General features: G+C 40.3%; 1 protein-coding gene across 3 annotated transcripts in view; it reads right to left on the bottom strand.

The window, feature by feature from the left end:
• Positions 1 to 1,875: 1,875 nt before the first annotated feature.
• akap6 (A kinase (PRKA) anchor protein 6) overlaps positions 1,876 to 23,489 on the bottom strand; it is a 98,299-nt gene continuing 76,685 nt past the window's right edge. For 2 of the 3 annotated variants that reach the window (XM_047821119.1, XM_027172042.2), the window contains 6 exons: positions 23,158 to 23,304; positions 18,359 to 18,667; positions 10,847 to 11,062; positions 5,896 to 8,955; positions 4,901 to 5,023; positions 1,876 to 3,436 (listed from right to left, as the gene is read on the bottom strand). In XM_047821119.1, the coding sequence (XP_047677075.1) occupies positions 3,395 to 3,436; positions 4,901 to 5,023; positions 5,896 to 8,955; positions 10,847 to 11,062; positions 18,359 to 18,667; positions 23,158 to 23,304 (3,897 nt within the window). In that variant the 3' untranslated portion in view covers positions 1,876 to 3,394. The remainder of the gene's footprint in view (positions 3,437 to 4,900; positions 5,024 to 5,895; positions 8,956 to 10,846; positions 11,063 to 18,358; positions 18,668 to 23,157; positions 23,305 to 23,489) is intronic. The other variant, XM_047821120.1, reaches the window with a different exon arrangement.

Here is a 23,489-nt window from a genome sequence, read left to right as displayed (position 1 = left end):
AGAGAAGAGCTTATTATAGCAGCAAAGAGGAACTAAATCTGTTCAATAAGCACATAGAAGTGTGATAATCAGGTTCTCACAATCTTTTGTCCATGTAGTTTTTTTTCCTGTCTCCAGTGTTCCCAGTAGGTTCAACCTCCACTATATCAATAATAATAAATCTAGTCTCTAAGCTTGAACCAACATTCTGGCCAGTACCTACTGTATGATGGACACAGTTTTTTGAGCAAGTTTCTTTTAACTCATGCTTTTTATTAGCTCGGTGTATCTTTGATGCATAAAAGCTGCCAGGGTCAATGTCATTCTGTTGAGTAGTTTTTGATATATAGACATCTGCCCTGGTGACATGCTGCATTTAATATTCTGTTTTTACATCATACCTTCCCTTGCTGATTGACACCCAGCAACACTGAAGAGACAAGTGTGGAGGGTCACTGTGAGAAAACATCAAGGGAAACAGACGGTTCATATATATGCAATAAAAATTTTATTTAAAACAATGTATGTATTCCCTCTCTTTGTGTTTAACATATGATATCAATCAGAAGTGAAATTTTGCATTTAAAAAATCCCAATGGCATTTGAATGTCAGTTTCATGTTGTTGGTTTTTTTTTCATCCCTCAGTGATATTCATGTGGAAAAATTCTTCACTTTTTTGTCATATAATGTCGCCTAATCAAGTATGATCTTTTCAACAAAGAATATTTGACATGATATTTTTCCATATTCTATGCTTAGCAAGACTCTAAATCAACATTCTGACTGCTTGTAATTGCAAAGGCGTCACGGTTCGATACACATGACCTTTACTACCTTTAAAGTAATTTCCATTTCATACAAAATATTCTGTTAATTGTTCATTTGATGCTGTGTTTTGAAGATCATGTTAGATTCAATTTCCATCCTAATTTATCAGTGCCATCAGTCAATGCAAATCTTTTTTGAAATATTAAAGTGACTCTTACTCTCATCCGCAAAAGACCATCTTCTGCTGTTTTGAGAATAATAATAATAAAAAAAAAAAACATTTCAGACCAGACCGTGATGGCATTTGTTTTCAGATATTTGTTCTTTATACAGACAATGGAGAGAAAATAACAGTGTATTATATTGTAAAAGCACTAAGCATACTCCTGTTATATTCTGCGTTTTATCCATCTCCTTGACACCGCCTCGAGAACGCTAAACAAATCAAAACATAAACAATAAGTCAGTGCTGTGATCTGTCATTATGCAGAAATGTGAGGATTTATCAGCCACCTGTCATTACCGTAATGTGGCACCAGTGATCATGTAAAGTGATAAGAGGCAGACAGCTCTATTACTTACCCCAAAACATTGTTATGTTGAATGAGAGACTAAACACACACACACACACACACACACACACACACACACACACACACACACACACACACACACACACTGAACTTCTCTTCATTCTGTATTCGGAAAAGTGAATTTAAATTTGTTCATTTCTACTGTCTGATTTTGTTCTGATGCAAGCACACACTCATCATCAACAAACAGGCATCTGCTGCAGCAGCCGAGGGCCGATTACAGAGGAGAGCTTATCAGGCTCGGCTCGGCAATCAAGAGAGCACTTGATTGGCAGCTGAAGAGTTGCAAAGTTGTGATGCTACTGTATATGCGTATCTCAGAGGACCCCATCGCACGGCCTGTGGAATCATCAACACTTCCTGTAAACAGCACATTAGCCATGGAAATAACCATGTGATGTTCTGTGGCTTCGGGCATCAAGATGAGTGCTTTGATATCGTCTACAGTAAGTTGCATAGGAAAAAAGGTCATGAAAGATTGTAAAGGTAAAGCAAGCTAGATCGCTTTAATAAAAATCTTTATACATACAGGTATATGCACATATCCAGCTAACAATTTTAGGTAAGCAAAACATTCTCAATAATACATTGGTTTCCTCATGTTTTTTAGATCATATGAATGTTTCTGAGCATTTGCTGTGACATTTTGTAGAAGTAGTATTAACAGAAATATATTTTACTCTAAGTGTTTGTGAAACCAGGAACATTTTATGAACAGTAAAGTACATTTCCCTATGTTTCCCCATATTCTCTTTGATGCAGTATTGTTGTAGTACTGTATATAGTTATCTAGTCATGTAGTTACAGTTCTATTATCATCATCATTTTCTATGTTAGCATTATAGCTTATTAATATAAGTATTACTATGGAAATCCCATTCAATTTTATTTATAAAGTGGTTATTAACAATAGGACAAATAAAAATGCAGACCATTTAAAAAAAGGTGATTGTGGTAATATTTATTGTAGTTAAGAAACTGTCAAGTACTTTACTGAACGTTCTGATAACAGCTGATACACAGAGTATTGTTGTATTATTGAATATTATTACTGGAAGAAGTGCACGTTTCAGACAGTTTTCAATAAATTATGTTTATTTCTGGAGTTGTTATACTCTCAACCATGCAACGTAGCACGTTAAGGCTTATAATAATCCACATCACAGAACAGAGTTGTACACTAACACGAATAATTCATATTGTCATTGTTCACCAAGATTTGAAGGTACAGTATACATATATACAGATGCCCATTCATTAGAATCAACCTTACGCTAGTAAACTCTCTCACTGATTACTGAACAGGGACAAGAAAAGAAAAGCGTCAAAGTGTTTTTAACAAAAGTTATAAGAAAGATCAGCAAGGCACAAAAATGTAAAGTTTAAAACACTTCTTTGATTTTCTCTAAATCTCAGGGATTAAAATAAAGCAACAGAACAAACTCTGAACAGCATCTCATCAACCGGCAGAATATCCATGCCACACAAGCACACCCACAAGTTGGGTTGCATAGATAGCTCTCCTCACCGCTCATTTAGTTTAACAGTCTGTGGATTTGGGCTTCATCTGCTAAAGTGTCTTACATACAGTGGAACTGAGTAAAACTGGAGCTGCTTTCCAGACTGACTGAGACAAATGTCACATATTGTATATGTTGTCTAAATGTGAAGCTCTACAATGTGCTGCACCTCAGATCTGATTCTCACAATGCAAAGGACAAATACAGATGTGCAAAGCAAAGTGCAGGGATTGTGACAGTGAGAGCTACCATGTGTGTGTGTGTGTGTGTGTGTGTGTGTGTGTGTGTGTGTGTGTGTGTGTGTGTGTGTGTGTGTGTGTGTGTGTGTGTGCATCTCGTGGTGTTTGGTGGAAGAAGATGAGGTAGCTCAGTCCAGGACGAGCAGCGAGTACAGAAGAATGGTCTTTGGAGTCAGTAGTAGTCAGGAGTAAGCACTGGAGCCGTATTGCGGTGCTAGGTGAAAGGTCCATGCACCAGGACCGATGTACGATCCCAGCTCGCAGAATAACTATGCAGCAACAGAACCACTAAAGTCAGTGCCTACAGGCAGGGATAGCATGATTTCCTGAGAGTCTCTAGAAAGCAAAAAAAAAAAAAAATACATTTATTTTGTAAATTATAAATAAAGAAAGAGGCAGGTTAAAAGTTTTTCTGGTTAAAACTTTGACTGTAATTTATCTTCCTATCCACTAGAGGCACTGCAAAGGGAGGGGCGAGGAGGACAATTTATTCACAAATGCACTTTGTAATCCATCACAATATTTCAAATACAGGAATCTGTTTCGTTCTAAAATCACACACAATTTATCTAAAACAAAGAAGCAGAATAATTTATTACAAGTCATTAGACACTGGAAACGTTTGGGATCACTCCGGCATTCTGTCATTGTTATTGTGTTATTTCGACTCGGCCAGACTTCTACTTGCCGTGTTTAAAACCTGCTTCTTCTGTGTTAAACATTTGATTGGTGCAGTCTGTGTAAAAACTTGATTACAGTGAGCAAGCAGCAGTTTTTTTCCATCAGTTTTATAAAATGTGAGTGGCTACTTTGTTGTACTGGCTTCTTTTTCTTCAAAACAAATCATTGCCAAGCGACACTTTCTGGCTTGGTGACAGAGAGGACAAGACCTACTGGACACATTACTCTTGCCAGCCTTCAGAGAGTCCTGTTTTTCATTGCCCTCTCCTAATTTTCACATAATTCTCTTGTATTTCTGCCATTTGAGGCTGTTCGGCTTGTTACAGGAAACTAGCCAGTGATTTGATCATCGAAGAAAAAGCATTTTACACTGATTGTCAAAGTCAATACTCAGGGTTGTTTTTTTTTTTTTTATCTCTTCAACTGTTTTTTTTTCTTTGATCATCTGAAAGTGGCTGCATCCTAGGACAAAAATGTCCTTTTATTTTTTAATTTTAACATTTCAATTTGAATTGAAGCTTGTTTCTTTTCCTTAATAAATAAGTGCTTACTTGTTTCGCATATTATTTTGTACTTTTTCTACAAAAGAAAAAAACAAATCAGCGTGCAAGAATCAAAGTCTCCCATATCCCACACTAGTGGATGGGTTTTGGAAAATCTCCCACTTTCTAAGGTTTCAAGGTTGCAAGTATGTGGTATACAGATGTAATGACTGATTTTCAGACCAATTTCCTTGTACGCTTGTCATCATATATAAAGTATAGTGGCCTATAATTTAAACCATAATGTGGCCCAGAGTCAGACAATGCATTTGCGTCAGCAGCATCAGAATAAGCCTGTGAGGTCGGTGCAGAGAGCATTTACAAAGACGCCGGGTGAGGAGAAAAACACATTCTCATTGCAAATTTGCTCTTTGGAAAACCACACTAATGACAAATAGGAAGGTGCTTAGTTGCAGTATGGAATGATGTGGAAAATGGGGTGCTTACAATGCGCCACAAGATGTTGAAAAGACCCATCAGCCATTTTTCACTGAAATGACAGAAGAGGCCTGGGGGAGAGGCTGTGCGTCTGTGTGTGCGTGTGATTTTGTACTGATGCATGACCTACAATACAAACCTTGGCCTGGGGTCTGCTGCTCACTCCACTCCTCACTGCCACTGTGCTGTCTGAACGCCGCGCACTGAGCAAAATCCTGCGGTCTGCCTCCACCGGTCCAGTACCTCGCTCTGACCTTGCCAACTACAGAAGTGGTGAAAAGATAGAAATGATGATATCACAATAATAAAGGAGAAAATGGCTTATGCTTTAATAATCCAACTTTCAAAATTTAAAACTTCTAAATAGGTGGCATTTGGACTGCATATAACCTGCATGTACCTCAAATGGCATTATCATCACATTTTCACATCAATGATGGTTTACATTGTCATAATGGCATGAATGCAGTGGTCAAATAATCCAACATCATCTGGCTCCTACATTTATTGACAAAGAAACTCCAATGAGAGAATGATTGCTTCCTTTCTTAGGAGCCCCTAAAAGAACAGTTCGACTTTACTTCATTGACCATGAGTTGGATTAAAAAGTCAGAATTTACTAAATGCTAAATAAATTCTTATGAACCATTTCAGGTCTTTTCCTCATTCAGGCTTAAAGCATTCACATTCATGTTTTTGGTATCAATGATTGGTTTGAAAAGTGCCCACTTAATTCACCTAATGTAAGGTCAAACAACAGATTTGCAGTGAAAGCTGGAACAGAGCAGTGGGGAAGTTTGCATATGAAATAGAAAACTATTTAAAAAGAACACAAATACATGCTAATTCAGTCATGAAATTAAGTAATGATTCCCGCCGTAGTCTTGCTTATGAATCATAATATAATCTGACTGATTATGATTATTCTGTTCTGTAGACCTTAAAATTTTAAATCTACGCCTGCAAATCCTTATTCCATTAGCGCTTCGAGGGGAAGGAGGAGGGAAAGAAAGGGTGGGTAAGGTGGGTGGGAGAGAACACAAATCCTTCTTAAATATTTAGTGAATGAGATGGAAGAAATGCACCCAGCTCTCATTACAAGCAAATAAAGCCTGGTGGAAGGTCTAAACGCACCTGTTTAGGAGTTGACTTGGCTTCCTGAGGAGAGCTGCGCCCTTTTCTGACATTCTTCTGTTTCATCCACTGTGAAGCATCATCTCTTTTATCCCTATCACTTTTTCTTATCGGGGGACAGTTAATTTTAGGATTAATACAGAGTCCGCTTTCCTCTTTTAAAGGATTTGTACTGGAGCAAGAGACTCTTATCTTAGTCATTACAGGAGAAATATTGGATTCAAGCATTTTAGTATCTGCAAAACATTCAACAGTGTCTATCACGGTTTCACATGGTAAAGGATTAAGATAAGGAGCCTCATTATGGCACTGTGGCTGGGTTCCCGCTATACTTCCTGGAGAAATACTGTGTGCTTTTTGGTATTCATTACTGGGTGGTGGAGGTGCTTGGCTCAGGGGACAGAAGGGGTCTATTAGTTTGGTGCTGCGTCTCATGGGCCTTTTGCTAATGGACATACTGTAGCAGAGCGGAGGCCCTAAATAGACTTCTTCTGTGCAGGCCGCAAATAGAGGCTCTTCGTCATGGATTTCTGGAGTTCTGGAGAGGATTGGGGTGCTGCTCTTTTCCTCTTGCAAGGTACTGACTTCTCCACAATCACTATCATGAGAGGAAAGCGATAAGTACGAATAAAAATCACCCTTGCGTAGATTAATTGGCCGATGGGAATGTTCCAGGACTTTCTCTTTGATCTGGGAAGTTGAGGTGGGACTAGAAGGTTCCTGAGGTTGCTCTGCTTGGAAATCTTTAGTTTTTAGGGCCACTGATGTCATGTCGATGATATCCATCACAAAGCTATGGACATCATCGCTTTTCTCCTCTTTAGAAGGAAATGGTTGGTGGCTACAACAGTCCGATGAGCTCTGTCTGGTGTCTTCTTGGAAAGAAACTGCCTGCTTCTGGGAGCTCATGTGAGTTGTTTTCAGCATGCTGTGGTGAGATGTGGAGCACTCCTCTAATGGTGACAGAGAGGGGGGTGGATGATGGGAGCTGTGGCACGGTAGTTCTCCCTTCAGCTGACCCTCCAGTGAATATTCTTGGGACTGCAAGTTTATCTGCCCACATGAGGATGGGGAGGGAGTGGCGACCATGCTCATTACATCTCCCTTCAAATCATCCACAGAGAAGCAATCCTTGAAAGATTCTCCTTTCTTAGTAAAAAGACTCCCTTCTTCTCTGAGTAGCTCATCCTCATCCTTCCCTTTAATGTGGGAGCTTTCCACATTGCCATTCTCCATGTCATCAACAAAACTGCTGATGTAATTTCTGGTAGCATCCACCATGTTGGTGTCCACCTCCTGTTTCTTAACACCACCATTTTGAACATTGGAGAACATTGGAGCCTCCAAGAGCTTCAAAGCAGCCTGATTCAAGAAATGACGATCACTGACGGACTTCACAGGGGACAGAATTTCTCTACACAGAGTTCCACATTGCAGCTCATCTCCAAGATCTGCCTCATTTCTTTCCCTGTTATGAGCTCTAGGTTTGACCCAGCTCTGAAACTCGCCCTTCATGTAGTCCAGGCCCAATGCAAATGTGCCCTCTATATACTCTTCTTCAGAGGTAATACTGGAGTCTTCATCATCTTTGATGCCCAGCTCTTCCTCGGTAAGAGTGAGAGTAGAACTGGAAAGCAGGTCGCTGTCGTCCTCATCATCAGTGCAGGCTGAGTTACATGACACATTCACCACCATGCTGACACTGGCGTCTGTCTCGTCTGTCAGCTGTTGGCTGCGGCTATGCTTCCGGAAGGATGCATTGGAATTGGCAGCCAAGCAGCTTTTTTTCTGCACAGCCAAATCCTCAGAAGCTAATGATGAGTCGTCAATGCTGCTCAGCTCTGTGAGAGAAGCTGCCAAACTCTCATTAATCGAGGAAGGGGCACCCCCAGAACGGGGTCCCCGTCCCAGAAAATGCAGAGAGCTGCTTGGAAGGGTGATATCAGAAATGCTGCGGGTGATCTTCTGTGCAAGAGGAGTCTGGATGTTCTCAAGTCGCTTCAGCAGATCTAGAGTTCTCCTGCTCAGCTCCCCGGTGGTCTCTTTGGCCAGGCCCAAGTCCCCCAGGCTGCTCTGACTGCCTGCTTCTCCTGAACTCTTACACGGAGCGAGCCAGCTCTCCAGGGACATGCTACGTGTAAGAGTCTCTTTGGCTGATGGAAATAATTCACCCACTGCATAGAGGGAATCTAGGGAAGACCCCTGAGATAACTGAGCGGACCTTCGGACCTTTCCCTCATCCTCATACCCAGCACTGAAAGCTGCAGTTTCATGGCCCTCGTCCTCAGATTCAGGACTTAGAGAGCGGCCATTAATAAAAATCTCCACTGGTTCATTTTTGTGTTTCCTTCTTCCCTTTTCAGATTCCTCTCCTTTTTTCTTTCCATTGAAATATTCCTGGTCTTTTGTCTCCTTTGTCAAACTGTCTCCAAGCTCAGCACACTTGTTAGCACGTTCCAATATCTTATCTATGTCTTCATCTAAGACTCTGTCTATACAAGGTGAGTCTGGATGGATCAGGGGATTAAGAGAAACTTGAACCTTTGGATCATCACTCTGATAAAGCAGACATATCTCAGAATTTGCTGTTGTTTCTGTGTCACCCTCACTGACTATTCCACTCTCACTTTCTGATCTCCTGGCTGAATCTGTCAGCAACCCCTGCTTCCCACTCACAAGCCCTGCTATTATGTCAGGTAGCGACTCCACCGAGGAGAAAGAAGAGTCTTTGCTCAAGCTTTTTAGTAGTGGCTGCTTCTCCTTGGGTTTGGCTTTTATATATGGAAATACCTGTTGATTGTACTGCGGTTGGTACAGTTCAAAACTATGTAAACTGTACACCTGATAAACACGAGCAGTTGGGGGATCTGACTGAAGGCTCATTCCTCTCTGTGTAGGGCCACCTAACTGTTCCTCCTGGTGCTTTTCTGAATGGCTTTCCTGATCACTTTCTTGAGATTCCATATTAACTATGGTCATATCCATCTCATCCCATTCCCAAAAGTCCTCAGATGAGACACGGAGATCCATAAGTGATGGTTCGATCAGGTTCCCGGGTACCTGTGTGGGAACAAAGAGCACTGGTATAAAATATAAAAAATTAACTGTATAAATATATGCCATACACAGATTCCTGATCTTCATGAGCTAGTAATCAAATTTTAATGAGATCAAAAGCACCACTAAGCTGTGAAACATTTTTGCTGTTTAAAAATTCTGCTTAGACCCATGAATTCTACATGGGATACAATTAAACAGATTGCTTGCCTCCTTATTAATGAGAGAGGTCTATTTATATTATCCTTTTATCTCATTAATCTAATAAACTGGCAAATCTAACACTTGCTTTGTATGTCATACACTGCATATAATGAATTTTTATTAGATTTCTGTTTATTCTCTTCTTGCTGATAAGGGAAATACTTGTGATGAAGCTTGGATTGCTAATGCATGATAAAAAAATTTCAACAGTGAGAACAATCAATCAGTGTAATCAAATAGAAAATCATTTATTCCAGCTGCCTCAGCTTGCATTGTACTACAACTGCACCAAAAACAGTTCAAAACTAGATTCCATATATAACCTTCCTTTGCCATGAATCGCAAAATATGCTCATGCAATGTCATAAGGACTTAGTAAACAGGCCGTAAAAAAGAAGATAAGGAAGCGCTCTTTCTTTTCATTTCTGAATGGGAATCGGTGGAAGTTAGTTTCAAAATGACCATCTCTACTGTTAACCTTCATATAGTAAATGGCGTTATAAAACATAGCTCTTAAATAAAAAAAGTATGAAACTGAAAAACTTTTTCAATCCTCAAACATGGAGAACAAATCGAAGCAAAGTTTGTCTTGAAAATCTTTTAACAGAAGGCCATTTTTATCATTGCACACAGAGCACTGTATTAACAAAAACAGACCTTCCGTGTTATTTTTCTTCCCCTTTTCTAAACACTTTCCAAAGTGAAATTGCTCTTCAGTCCTGCAAGGTCAGAGCTAGAGAGGGCCAAGTCGTTTGTCTTGTTTGTGTAAATGAGAGCAGATAACTGAGTGGACATCCACAAACAGGTCCCTGGGTTTCTCTGTGTGCTGCACAGACTCCACAGAGGCCTGCTGCTGCCACACAGGAATGCATAGAATCTACATAACAAAAGCCTAAATCTAACTTCACACAATTAAACAACTGCTATCCAGTCACTATAAGTCAGTAGTTGGGTGTTTAGTTTTAGAAATGGGGTGGATGTGGTGAAGGTGGGTGCTGTTTATTTTGCAGTAAACCTAATGTGGTTTAGGAGGGATAGCTGAATGTTGCAGGTTCTCAAAATACACTCAGGTCCTGGTTGTAGCTTAGCACATTATTTGGTGTTTGATTACTTAGTGCATTAAGTCAATTATTGCTCTGTAATATACTGAGTCTAAAATGTATCATTGAATAATTATATGTGGCTACATTTCCTACCTTATACATCATCATTATTGCTCCATTATACAGTAGCAGTGCTGCTCTATATTACTGCTACAATATTTCTAGCTGAGAAAAAAAAAACACTTAGGCTCTGTGGGTTACTGAGTTGAGTATAAATTGACCCTTATAGAGACAGTTTAAGAGCTGGGTAAAACACATACTGAGAAAATGAATAGCTATAAGTGTAATAAGATTTACTGAAGGTGCCATAGTTGGTAGTGCAGTTTTCTTTGTGTCGTCATGGGGTTATTTATACACAGAATGCACACATCATTGAGTACATCTGTTAGACATGAGCGAGAGGAGATTTGCAGCTGAAATGTTTATGTTGGCTATTATATATTCATGGTGATGCAATTTGTCTTCTTCAGTGTTGTGGTTTTGCAGATCCCTCACTGCCCATGATGTCCGACATAAACACAGTTATACCACATTGGCGGCTATTTACTGACAGAGCAAATGTAGCTGTCGTGTACGTTTAACCTGACCTGGTCTCGGCCCAGGGTGCGTTTGAGGTGACTCTGCCACTGGAGCACCTGCATGACGATGGCCTCCCAGCGCCTCTCGAGGTTCACCTGTAGCAGCTGTAAAGATTGACGATCGGCCTCAGAGCTTTGCTCCTCTGGGCCTTCCTGGAGCTTCTGGCACAGGCGCAGTACTGAGGCCATCCCCTTCCTCCGACCTCGCACTTCCATACATAAAGCCTAGAAGGAAAGAAGAAAGAGTTTACTATAGATATTGTAGACAAAAACGTAACCTTTTAATATTTATTTTTAATCCAGTTAATATATATTAATCTCTAATATATCGTGGATTGCTATACTGAAGCACTGCTATTGATTTCTAATCTGAGTGAATGAGGTGAATAAAATAGAAGAAGTAGAAATGGGAAGCAATAGAGGTAAGAAATAAGAGTGAGAGAGAAACAGTAAATGAGAGAAAGGGAGAACTGAGCCCTGTACTGATGAGGTCTTCTCAACAATCCAGGCTGTCAGGAGCATGTAAATCACACAGTCCCCTCCACCCTCTCCCCATAAACAGCACTGAGTTGGATAGTTACAGGCCAAAGCCCCAGTGCTGTGCTCCAGAGCCCAGCTATAACAATAATGAAATGAAATCGCCATAACACACACATTCCCCCAAACAAGAGCAAGCTGCAGAGGTCATTTCGTATATGTGGTGAAAGGGGTTCCGGATGTTGACGGCCTTGTGCCTGTACCAAAGCTCTCTGTAAATATGCAGCGTGGTCCACTCGAATTGACAAGCTCTGCTCCATGTGCAGTATAGGACAAAAACATTCCCAGAGCAATTTATGTAAATCCAACCTGCTCTGCTAGGCACTGCCTGTCTCGTTCTTTACATTTTCCAATAAATATTAAACACCATTACATTTAAATTGGATTTTCTTTCTTCAGCAGTTTCGGCCTCTGTTTTAGCATATATTTACAGCTCCCCACATCTTTTAAGCAGGTAATGAGACCGCAAAATGCAATGGCAGAGGAGAGAAGGAGGGTGAGGGAGGTCAGCACGTCGAGTGATAGAGTTATCCTGTGGAATAAGAGCTGAAACAGAGGCTCTTAGCAAACTCAGAGACGTTCGAAGCTGATGCACAAACAAACAGACACATGCAAAATAAGACAAGCCAGGCATGTAGTTTGTAGAGCCTGCAAAAGTGTGTCCTCAAAATAACTTGCAAACATTTATGTCAGCCTGGCTGGATTCTGTTTATCCTTTTACACAAACAGTTCGTGTTAGTGCTGTGGATGGTCAACATCATTCTTTTTACAAGCACTGGTTCTGTTCCCTCACTACCTCTACTCTTCATGCAGTCCTTCTCCACACGGCAAACAATCTAGATGGCCATTTTTCAATCAATACCACAAGTCCACTCATACAGATTAAATGGCACAAACCTGGAGCTATATCATAACACACTGAACAGCATACGGAGCTATTAGACTTCCAGACTCCCAAGAAATCTGATGCTTCATTGTTTCTGCATTGCTGGGCTTCATAAATTTGATTTCTTCCCCCTCCTATGTGTCTTGCCTTATTGACAAAGGGGGCAGGCAGACTATGGTGTGCCAATATTTGCTAAAAAGCTTTTCCAAATACATGGAGCGGTAAAGTGGTCTGCTTTTCGCTGCAGTATGTGAATGTGAACCTACACAATGACTCCATTTCAGACCTACAGGCTGAGTGCTATGGCTGAGAAGCTGGCTGCTGGCCAATGTGCTCTGTTGTCCCAGCCTGATATCAAAAGGAGAGAAAGAAAGGGAAAGAGAGACAGAGAGAGAGAGACAGAGCGAGAGACAGAGCAAGAGACAAACAAGCCAAACATGGAAGCCATCTTTCAGTTGACCATTCTCTGTGAAGGAAGGCAAATGAGCAATGAGGCCTATCTATCAGGTTCTTTTTAATAAAGGTATCATCAGATCAGCAGCCGCCATGCACCGCACCAGCGCTAAGCCAATCTTCACAACGCTTTAGATGACTATTCTCTCTCATCGGCCTGATCTCGCTTCACTATTGACTTGCTAAATCCATCTTACCTACTGTATTAATCTACAGGTTTCTCACTATCGGTGCCGGTAATCAAACCCGAGGCTCAGAGCAGTGGCGTAATCCAGCTGAACCACACAAACCCTCCAGTAGTGTTTCAAACTCCATCATGATATCCTGCACCAAATGAGAATTCCGAAACACTCCTATTAATGCTTTCTCTTCATCCTCTATTTGTGTCTCCCGCCACGTTCATTCTGTTCCATATTATGAAATATACAATTTCAATGCACAAAAAGACACTTACAAGTCAGAAGGGCTTGGAATTACCCTCACACTAAGGCTAATGCTTTTTTGTGAGGATTAAAATGGCAGATGATGAGAAAAGGACCACTCACTCAAGCTGCTTTGCAACATTTGTTTATTCATTTCTGCTAGAAGAACGAGTCCACACTCCATCTTGTTCTTTTTTCCACGCCTGCAATTTTAACATTTTCAATTAATCCTGCCAAGATGGAGAAACGGAGCCAAAACCCCCTCTAGTTAAAGCAAGGACACAGGCATCTCACTCTGACAGTGACCCACTGGATATTCAATCAATTACCATTAATTAGAAATCTCTGATTAATTCTATTTGTTGATTAAGTCAATTAAAACCACAAGCACTTGTTATCGCAAATGAGTGTAATGAATTCATGTTGACGACTTGTTGCTAGACACAGATTCCCAGAGCTCATGCTGCTTGCAGTTTTATCTGTTTGTCACAGAAATTGTATCACATTCCTCTTGCAGGCTTCAAACGACTGCTGCTGCAGTGTAAACAAAATCAACACACTGTCCAGGAACAGAAAAGGTAGGTTCAAACGCAGACATATAGGTTGAGGGACTGAGGAACACTGCTGGATCTCCTAGGATTCAAACTAACAACCTTCTGCTCACTATGACAGTAGCAAGCAGACCACCACAAATCAGTCTGCATTTAAAATGTATTCATTACCCTGACAATGCTCCTCTTCCACAATATCAATATTTAACGCTGGGTGCATTTTTCTAATTACTTTCCGGTTTCTTGTCTAAGAAAACTGACATATTTTCAAGATGAAACTAATGCCTTATGAACAGTGGCCCACCCCTCTGTAATGCGATAAAGCAAACAAATGGCAGAAAAGTGATAATAATACCATCAATAAGGACATTTTCTCATTAGTGTCGGTAAATGAAAGGGAGCAAGCTGGACGTAGAATGAAAAATAAGAGTGGGTGTGTGGCCAGTCGATTGTGTGTGTAATGAACAGGCCTTTCTGGGCTGTCACCTGTCTGCTCCCCATTACCTGCTGATAAGACACTAACGCTGTGCCTGGCACTCCCCTATTCGCTAACACCCCCCTTCCCCCAGCACCTTAACGTGTTTAGTACTTGCCAAAGAACAGGAGTTCTTTATTCCTAATCATGGAGAAGTATTGATATTATATCTGCACTGTCACATTTCATTAGCCGGACAGAAGCCCCCAGGATGAGGCCCAGGGCCGAGGCTGCACTCTTCTGATCAGCAGCGATGAGAGAGAAACAGATGGAATCAGACTGACGATTCAACAGAGATTAAACTTTAGATTTAGTATGAATCCCACCTACAGCTACTTAGTAAGATATTTAAATGGTCTGTGTGAACTGAATAATTAATAGGGAATAATAAATGGATTCCAAACAAAAAAAAACAAAACAAAACACAATGGCTCAATTTTTAGCATTTGTTTCAGTGTAACTAATAATTCAGTACTGAAGCTTAAGTTTATTTATTGCCGCGGTTGAATCTATTTATTTATTTATTTATTTATTTGACCATTGTAGATATTTCTTTATACGAATATCTATATTAGACTTTTCTTATTTTTCTTCATTGCTACATTAACATCTTGATTTAGTCAAAGTGTTTATTCAGTACTGGAGTAGATACTTAAAGAAGGTTTTTATTAACTATAATGAGACTACTCGTTACTTTCTGCATGAAGTAAATACACTACTACCACATTAAGAGGAAGGACTATAAACTGAAAACAAAAGCACCTAATTGTCCACTCAGTATTTTGTTAAGAAAGAAGCTGTCAGCCACAGCAAAAGCTAAAGGAATTTATAGCTCTCTTTGTTCTGAGTAGAATGTAACCTATATTGTAGGGTTAAATGACGAGTTACGCTTCAGCTAGTTACAAACCTAGAAAGTGTGGAACAGAAATCCAGCTTCTGGTAGTTTAGTTTGAGAAGCTCGAGCCGACAGCATGTCAAATTTACTCTAGACACCCAAAGGTTCCTTCAAGTATCGTACACATTTTCTGTGCAATTGGCATTTAGTTTGCTAAACACTAGTCATGCCCACAGCTGGCCATTAAATCAGCTTTGGCAAGCATTAGAGCAGTGCAGAAATGATGTGATAGATCATGTGCAAGTTTTATGCAGACGTTTATATACTAATTACATACATGAAACAGAGTTAAAGTACAGTTAAGCCTAGAATTGTAAAGCGAACATTAAAATTATAACTGGTCTACTTTGTTACAAACATGTCAACATCAACAACATGAACAACATCTCTGCACTATATTACATCACTGATTACAACACTGATTAATATATCAGACATCACATGGAGTTGAAACAGCTTAGGATTTTCTGCATACTAAACCTTGTAAATAACTGATACACTGCACTGTTAACATCATGCCATTGCACCTTATTCATCCAATACAAACCTCTAATACCCCTTTTCCACCGAGGCAGTTTGAGTGCTGGTTCGGAGCCAGAGCCTAATTTAGAACCAGTTCTTTCTTTTTTGACACCCAAAGCACCGGCTCTGAACCAGGAAAAGTGGTTCTTAAGTAGCACCAAAACTTTGCTGGTCTAGACTTAAGAACCGCTTGTGTCAGGGACTGTGGGCGGGGCTACTGTTATTGCATTTGATAATGTACCTTAAGTATACTAATGTTTAATACACTTTCACTTTACCTCAATATGATCAATTATCAGCACACATGATAGTAGGTAGCTACATGCTAAGGCTAAATTTTTCTGTGTTAATGATAAAATAATGTTATGTACTTTCTCGATTATAACCTCCGTTTATACAAATTACATGGAGCTGCATGTACACGTTGGATTCGCTACATTTGGATGCCAAATGTAGGTTCACAAAGCCCTGAGTAAAGCAACATCCGCCATTGTTGATGTTGTGTTTGTACAGTGACATCAGACTCGGCTCTGTGATGGCTCTCTAGCCAGTGGAAAGGCAAACTGGTTCTTAGAAGGTTCGCCAGTGGAACCAACTTTGAACCAGCACCAGTGCTAGCTCTGAACCAGCACTCGGTTCTATTTGGTGGAAAAGGGGCATAAGTGTTTCTGCATGTTATAAGGGGAGTACATTCTGTACACTGGTACTGAAATGGGAAGTTTGTTGGCTAAAAGTGTCCCTGCAGTTGCCTAAGCAATAGTGAAGCGGCATGTACCTCTGAAGTAATAACCCTTGTGGACAAATATGTGACTGGTGATCAGCCAGTAAAATAAAACAAGCACAGGAAGCAAGGATGGTTTGTTTAACTCTAACAGTAAGGTGGAAATGTACTCACAGGACATTTAAATGCATTACAGAAAAGGACTCAAATATCCTTTTTTTAGACCTTCATCTTTAGAATGGCAGACAGCCACTATATAAAGCTGCTGATAAGAAATGACTAATGTTATTAGCGTGAAATGATATGAAATCTGCATTAACTCTGCCGAGGACATTACCATCAAACAAAGCTTCTATCTTTCACTGTGACACTGCTCAGGCAAAATGGGAGATGCTGTGACACTGTGATGAGTACGGTGATCTTTAGTACCACAAATTATTAACACAGATTTAATGAGTAAAATGCTTAATCCATAATGCCCGAAGCTGGAATACCATAGACAGGAGACAGGAAATGTTCGACCCAGATAAGCCAGCCAGTACATTCCTTGTGTGTGTGTGTGTGTGTGTGTGTGTGTGTGTGTGTGTGTGTGTGTGTATGTGTGTGTGGTTTATTAGGACGTGTTTTTTTTGCTTTAGAACATGTCTTAGATACTGACAGGTGACAAATGAAAGGAAAAACCACAAGTATCATTTCTCTTCGAGAAATATTACATGGCAACAAGTATGTAGACATGTGGGCCATATATACTGCATATATGTGTGTGTGTGTGTGTCCTGTCCGTATGTAAGACATAGATATAGCAGCACTTATTGTGAGCGAGCATTTTCACAAGTACTGTGCAGTCCTTTCAGTCAAACTGTGGTGATCAGAGAGAGTGATCACAGACGATGATCAGGGCAGCATAAGATGCGCTTCTTTGAAGAACCTCAGGCGGAATTAACTTCACTGATTGCACTGTTTCTGGCCTATTGGCACAATCTGATGGTCAAGTGTTGTCTAGAACTGTAGCTTATTTCTAACATGATGAAAGCCTGTTGCTTTGCCTGGCATGGAAATGGGGGTAAGTATGGTCGTCAGTGCACCTCTCTTCACCCCTCGCTCTTTCTCTCTCCCTCTCAGTTGTGATGGCTCAGAGAACAGTGGCGCTATTGCAGTGTGGATCTAAGCTCTCCTGCTGTTGCCTTTCAACGTCTCTGCAATCACGCCAACTCTGCCTATTCAACTCATTCACACTGCCAAGCTGAAAGAACAGATATGGCATCATTAAATGCCCTCCTTCCTCCCATTTAATGCCCATTCATCTAGTTTAGTGCAACAGCACGTCTGTAGAAATTGAACTTATCAATATTTCCAGTTCCAGTATTGCTATTTTTTTTTTCGAATTCCACTCCGGAAAAAAAAAAATCAATGCTCGCCTCCATTGCTGTGCAGCATTTTATCAAAGGCAAAGTCTTCGTTCTGGAAGCCACTATTTCTGCCCCTGCTCATTTCACTCAGCGTATATTTAAAAGTTTTCTTCTCTTATGTTTGTCACTCAGCAGGGGGAATGTAATCAACTCCACTACCTGTGTTTTGACATGGCTTGATTAATTCCCCCTCGCTGTTCCTCAGCATTTTAACTCAAATAATTATTTCCTATAGATTTTCAGTCAGAGCTCTGACGAGTGCTTTTGCCCTGCATTTATTATTGCACTCACATGAAACACACCAGTTTGCAGAACAGGTGATTTTCTACAAAAAGAATGTACTTTACTTCATTTGTAACATGTACTCTGTGCTACAACCTTGACATGGTGATGCTGAGCAACCTCCAGCTAAGACACATGGTACACAGAGAGAGTCTGAAAAAGATATCAGTTCTGCTTTGGTGACACTCAAATACAGTCTGTCCAACAGGTCTGTGTGATGAGGTGGAAGGCCTATTTCAGCTATTACAGCAGTCTCCTGTCGAGCCAATGTCTGTAGTAACAGGGCATGACCAGAACGGTGGCAGTAAAGACCTCCTGATAAGATCTCAGCGGGGTTACTCTAATCTGTTTCTCTCCACAGCTCTTACCTTGAAGCGCTCCAGCTGCCTGACAACTTGTGGCTCTGCTTGTGGGTCTTGGTCATGGTTTTGTGGGTTGTGCTTTAGGTCTGTCATTGGGGCTTGGTGTGCATCACAGGAGGCATCTGCATGGCTGTGATGCCGTGTGTCCTCCCGAAGGTTCAGGTTAAAGATGAAGAGCTCAGTGTCTCTGAGCCAGCCCTTTAGCTCCTTGATCTTGAGCTCCAGCTGAGCAACCATGCTGTTGGTGCCTGGAGAGAGCAGCCCACGGGTACCTAGCTCACCCGTACACACCTCTGCATGCTCTCCAAGGCTCTTCTGCAGACACACATAGGCAAATATTCAACTATAAATGCACCCACACACACACACAATCAAGATATACTTGCAAATTAAAAATCCTGATTCCACTCTGGTTTCAGAATGTACTGTAAGTGGGAAAAAAGACAAAACATGACCTCATTTTGATCACAGGGATAACTTGTCCCACCTATACATTTTAACTAGAATCGAATGAATTGCTTTTTCATGAGATAACACTTTAATTAACTCTAATTTACTTGGATCGAATTAAGATATTTAGAAGTAATTTAGAAGAGGCTGCAAAGCTATTACCAAAGTGCCATATGCACTGGATAAGAGGGTTCATTTCAGCAGTGGGTTAAAATTTCATCGCACAAAGTGACATTTTAGAAAGACATTGAAATGCTTGTTGAATAGCAAACAATCAACCGCAAAAACACACACCAATGATTTTATAAATGGGCTCACCGAACAGTTTTCTGCTGCTGACAGTGAGAGAGAGATCTACCATATCCTGTGTGTGTGTGTGTGTGTGTGTGTGTGTGTGTGTGTGTGTGTGTGTGTGTTTGTGTGCCTGATAATCCATGTGCCTATGTGTACGTGTGTGTATTGTGACTGTGTGGCTGTTGTCACATCTGCCCGACAATTGTACTTTTGTAAACCGAGTGCAGGTTGCAGGTTGAACACCGAGAAGGCAATTGTGAGCACAAAACACTCCATTATCCAATTAATATACACACAGGCGGTGTAATTGTCCGTTCTTTGTGTGTGCAGTGTGTAAGAAAGCTGTAATGGAAACAAATGTGATTATGACTCAGCATTGAAGTGGCTATTTCAGCATGCAGCATCAATTAAGCTCTCAGTCCTGGCCCGGTCCCCCTGAGCCCCCTCCCTGCTCACTGCTTTATTAACACATCTGTGTTCCTCTCATCCCTGTGCATCATTAATGCTGAGACAATGGACATCAGGGAACAAGCTGTTTTAGAGGCTGTGTGAGAATGAGCTTTTTCACACCATACCACATGTAAGGTGTTATAAAGGTTATCTCACACTCAGCCTTAAAGTTTAGTTTCAACTGGAATCTGCTTTCCTTGAAGCTAGCAATGTGGATGGAACAGAAATATCTTCTGAATAAGTGATGGTTCAGTGTATAGGCCCCACTTTCATCTGGCACCGGTTGAAATGTTGTTGATCTAGCTGTTGGCTGTGAAAACCTTGAATAGTCCATATCTCAGAAATAATGCTCAAGTGAATTAATGGGAAGATAATCCAGAGTGCTCTGTGCTCTGTGCCTGCACTCTACCTCCAAGTGTATTACTTACATTTGAACCTCTTATACCATATTGCAGATTCTACAGATGAACTGTTATTGGCTCTCAACTAATCAGATTCAACATATCAACAGCAGAATGTCAAATAGACTTTAAAAAAAAAAAAAAAACACCAACTATAATCTTTAAATACAGGTTTCAACATGAGGAACATGAACTATCCTCCTCACTGTGTTCTAATATCTCATCCTGTTTCAGTCCTTTGTTTTAACATATGTACTCTCGCTCACTTGCCCCGGCCATGTCTCATTTAGTGGAAGCCATGACACTATGTTCAGGGCCGTTCTATTAATGAACTAGCTCATGTCTGTTAGACGACCACCTCAGAGAGGTAAAGGGTCGAGTCGTACATACAACAGAGGCTTCAAATTCAAATTGTATTTCTTACATACACAATCATACGAGCTGTAGTGAAATGCTTCTCACGACTGTCCTTTTTTTGCGGAAAAAAAAGGAAATGTCATTTTTATTACCGTTTTTTTAAAGGTAGGGTCTCCGATGTTTGAGAAATGCTTCAGAAAATGAGTCGGAACGAACAAAAGTCAAAACAAACCTGTGGCCAATGAGCAGAAAGGAGCGTGTCTTGTCAATATGGGCGGAGAGAGTGTTCAGTGCGCATGTGTGACATTAGCAGATAGCGGTTTTAGCATTGACATGGAGGATAAAAACAAAGAAAGGAACTATAAGCGCGTTTTGTGTAGTAACAGCGTTTAGCTCAGGAGTTATTGACTCGGGAAACTCCAATCTGGGAATATGCGGCCAAATGAGCCGCAGCGAGCGAGGAAATTGTAAATAAGAGGAAAAGTCAGCGCGCACCGTAGTCACACCATGTCATCAGCAAATTATGCAATAGCACTAAACTTACACTAAATTCTCTGGTTTCTCTGTGTTTATATTTAACACTTTGTACTATTTTATTACACTTTATTAAGCATTTCTTACATTTTCTTTCATTTTGCACCTTAAATGTTAAGAGATATTTGTTAAGTGTTCATTGTGACTTTAGACTTATGTTTACATTTTAATTATTTGAGATTTCCATGGTCGTTGACATTTCTGTCTTAATAACAGGGGATTATGATCAGAGGAAGGTTAAGTTTAAAATAAAAATGTTTAAATGTAATATATTTTTCTCCTGGTCCTTATTTTAAATGGGTCATAAAAAATATCAATAATTATCGATATCGACCGACATGAAACACTGATATCGTGATACAGTTTTCAGCCATATCGCCCAGACCTAAACTGAATCTGAATACGGTGCAGTGACGTGTGTGAATATGAACAGAATGTTATATATATTGTATATATTGTTAAAGGGCAAATGAATTTGTATAGAAGTTGATGCGATTTGGTGCAAATTTAAAACCTCATAAATGAAGTTTTTAAAAGTAACCCAGAGCTATAAAGTACTTATTCATTTTATGATTAATAACTAAAACGTATTACATATCCTATATTAAAATATTAAAAATGGCTTTATTTAGCAAACTAGAGTCACACATAACACACGTAAGAGCATCTTGCATGAACATTACTGAAGCAGCGCTCTCGAGTGTGTTGTCACAAACAATATGGTCAATCCACCTGTCATTCCCATTACCATCAATGACTCTTATAGTGTAATTATGTCCAATCATGTCCAATCATTTGTATCACACCATGTGTCTTGTCTTCTTGTGTACACGTTGTACAGATGTACAAATCGGATTAAACGCTATTTGAAAATGTACTACAAAAGCACCTTATCCTGTTTTACACATTCTGGTTCATTTGTGTCCAACCAAATGTGTATCTAATCATGTCTAATATCTGATATTACTGAGCAGTTGCAGGCAAGCGGATTGTGCTGAGAGGTCAAAAAAAGAACCCTAATATTCAGTGAGCAACAGAAACATCTCAGTTATTCATCACCTCTCTTTCTGTCTCTCTTCTTTTCCCCTTATCTGAATATTGATAATCGACGAACTCAGTAGTGTTTTCAGCGCTTGACAAATGTGCTGAAATCCATGCCCTTGGAGGGTCAAGCAGCGAAAAAACAGGAATTTATTGCCACTTTATTTTGTTCTGGAGCAATATGCAATCATCAATTCTTCATAAGCAGCATACTTCAGAGAATGGTCTGTCTTCATAAATGCGACAGAGGACATCAATTTCATTTAATTCACAATTTGTGTCAGCACAGCAGATGCCAATGGCTGACTTGATAGGCTTGTTTAATATGCAATTGAGACGGCGTAATGCACAGCGCAGGGAGCAGGAACGCTCATATTGAACGCTCCGCACCACTGCCGTCTCATTCCTGCCTAACTCACGCTCCATACCGTCCATGATCGCACATCCACAGCTCATTGCAAAGTTTGGATACAGCCATTTTGCATAACTGTCAGTGATTATTCTTTTACATATGGCTTTAATTAACACTAACTGCTGCAGCTGAACTGAGCGGTCATTTGGTGCTCGAATAGTTCAGCTTCCGGATAACGATGCTGTTTGTAATCTAACTGTTACGTGATACAAATTGGTCCTGGACCAAAATAACCACAACACCACACAGACTTTAATTTTACTATCCTTGTGAGGACTGACATAATATTGAAGCAACTAATAATATCTCTGTCTACACGTTTCACTTCACTTCATCTATATATTTTTTTTTACTCTGAAAATGCAGTTTTTTTGTTTTCCTCTTGGGGATCAGCCAAAATTCAGTGGCCATTTGGTCCCCACTAAGCTATGAATACATGCAGACACACACACACACACACACACACACACACACACACACACACACAAAGAGAGAGAGAGAGAGAGAGCGCTCTACATCTAAATCTACATTTATAAACATCATCAGGTAATAAAATTAATACACATAAGCATCTACACTTTATTGGCGGACTAATTACAGATAAATGCAAAATCGTCAACACACAAACACACAATGACACTGTATAAGAAAGCATCTACAATAATAAAATCTTCATCTGCTGAATCGGCTTGAGTAATGAGACGAATAAATAAATCCAGCCACAGCAGTTAATGTAACATTTATCTTCAGCTTCTCCTCTTCACCGCTGAGTCATGACTTTTGATCATTTGTGAATGTGAAGAACAGTCTAAAGCTACAGTACAAGACAGAGGGCAGAGAACAGGGTTTATTGTATAAGGCCTCACCTCTAGCTGATCCCACTTGACCCTGAGAGCAGTCATGCGTTCCTCAAAGTCATCAGGCAGCTCGATGCTACTCCTCTTCAGGCTCTCGGCCCAACCCAGGAGCTGTGTTTTCTTTGGGAGCCACATGGCCATCTCCACACGGTTACCCTGCAGACACACACACACAAATAACATTATCACTCATGTCATCATAACAAAAAGACTCTTGCAAAGCTACAAAACCATGGCTTTTTCTCAGAGCAGGACAGACTTCATCCTCCAAATCAAATGACTATTTAACTTTGCAGACCTCAGAACATATCTGAGCCTATGAGAGGATGGAAACTAATGCC

This window comes from Tachysurus fulvidraco, chromosome 12 (assembly GCF_022655615.1).
Source record: "Tachysurus fulvidraco isolate hzauxx_2018 chromosome 12, HZAU_PFXX_2.0, whole genome shotgun sequence".
Lineage (NCBI taxonomy): Eukaryota > Metazoa > Chordata > Actinopteri > Siluriformes > Bagridae > Tachysurus > Tachysurus fulvidraco.
The sequence above is the reverse complement of the archived record's forward strand: the minus strand, read 5'-3'. Positions and strand labels throughout refer to the sequence as shown.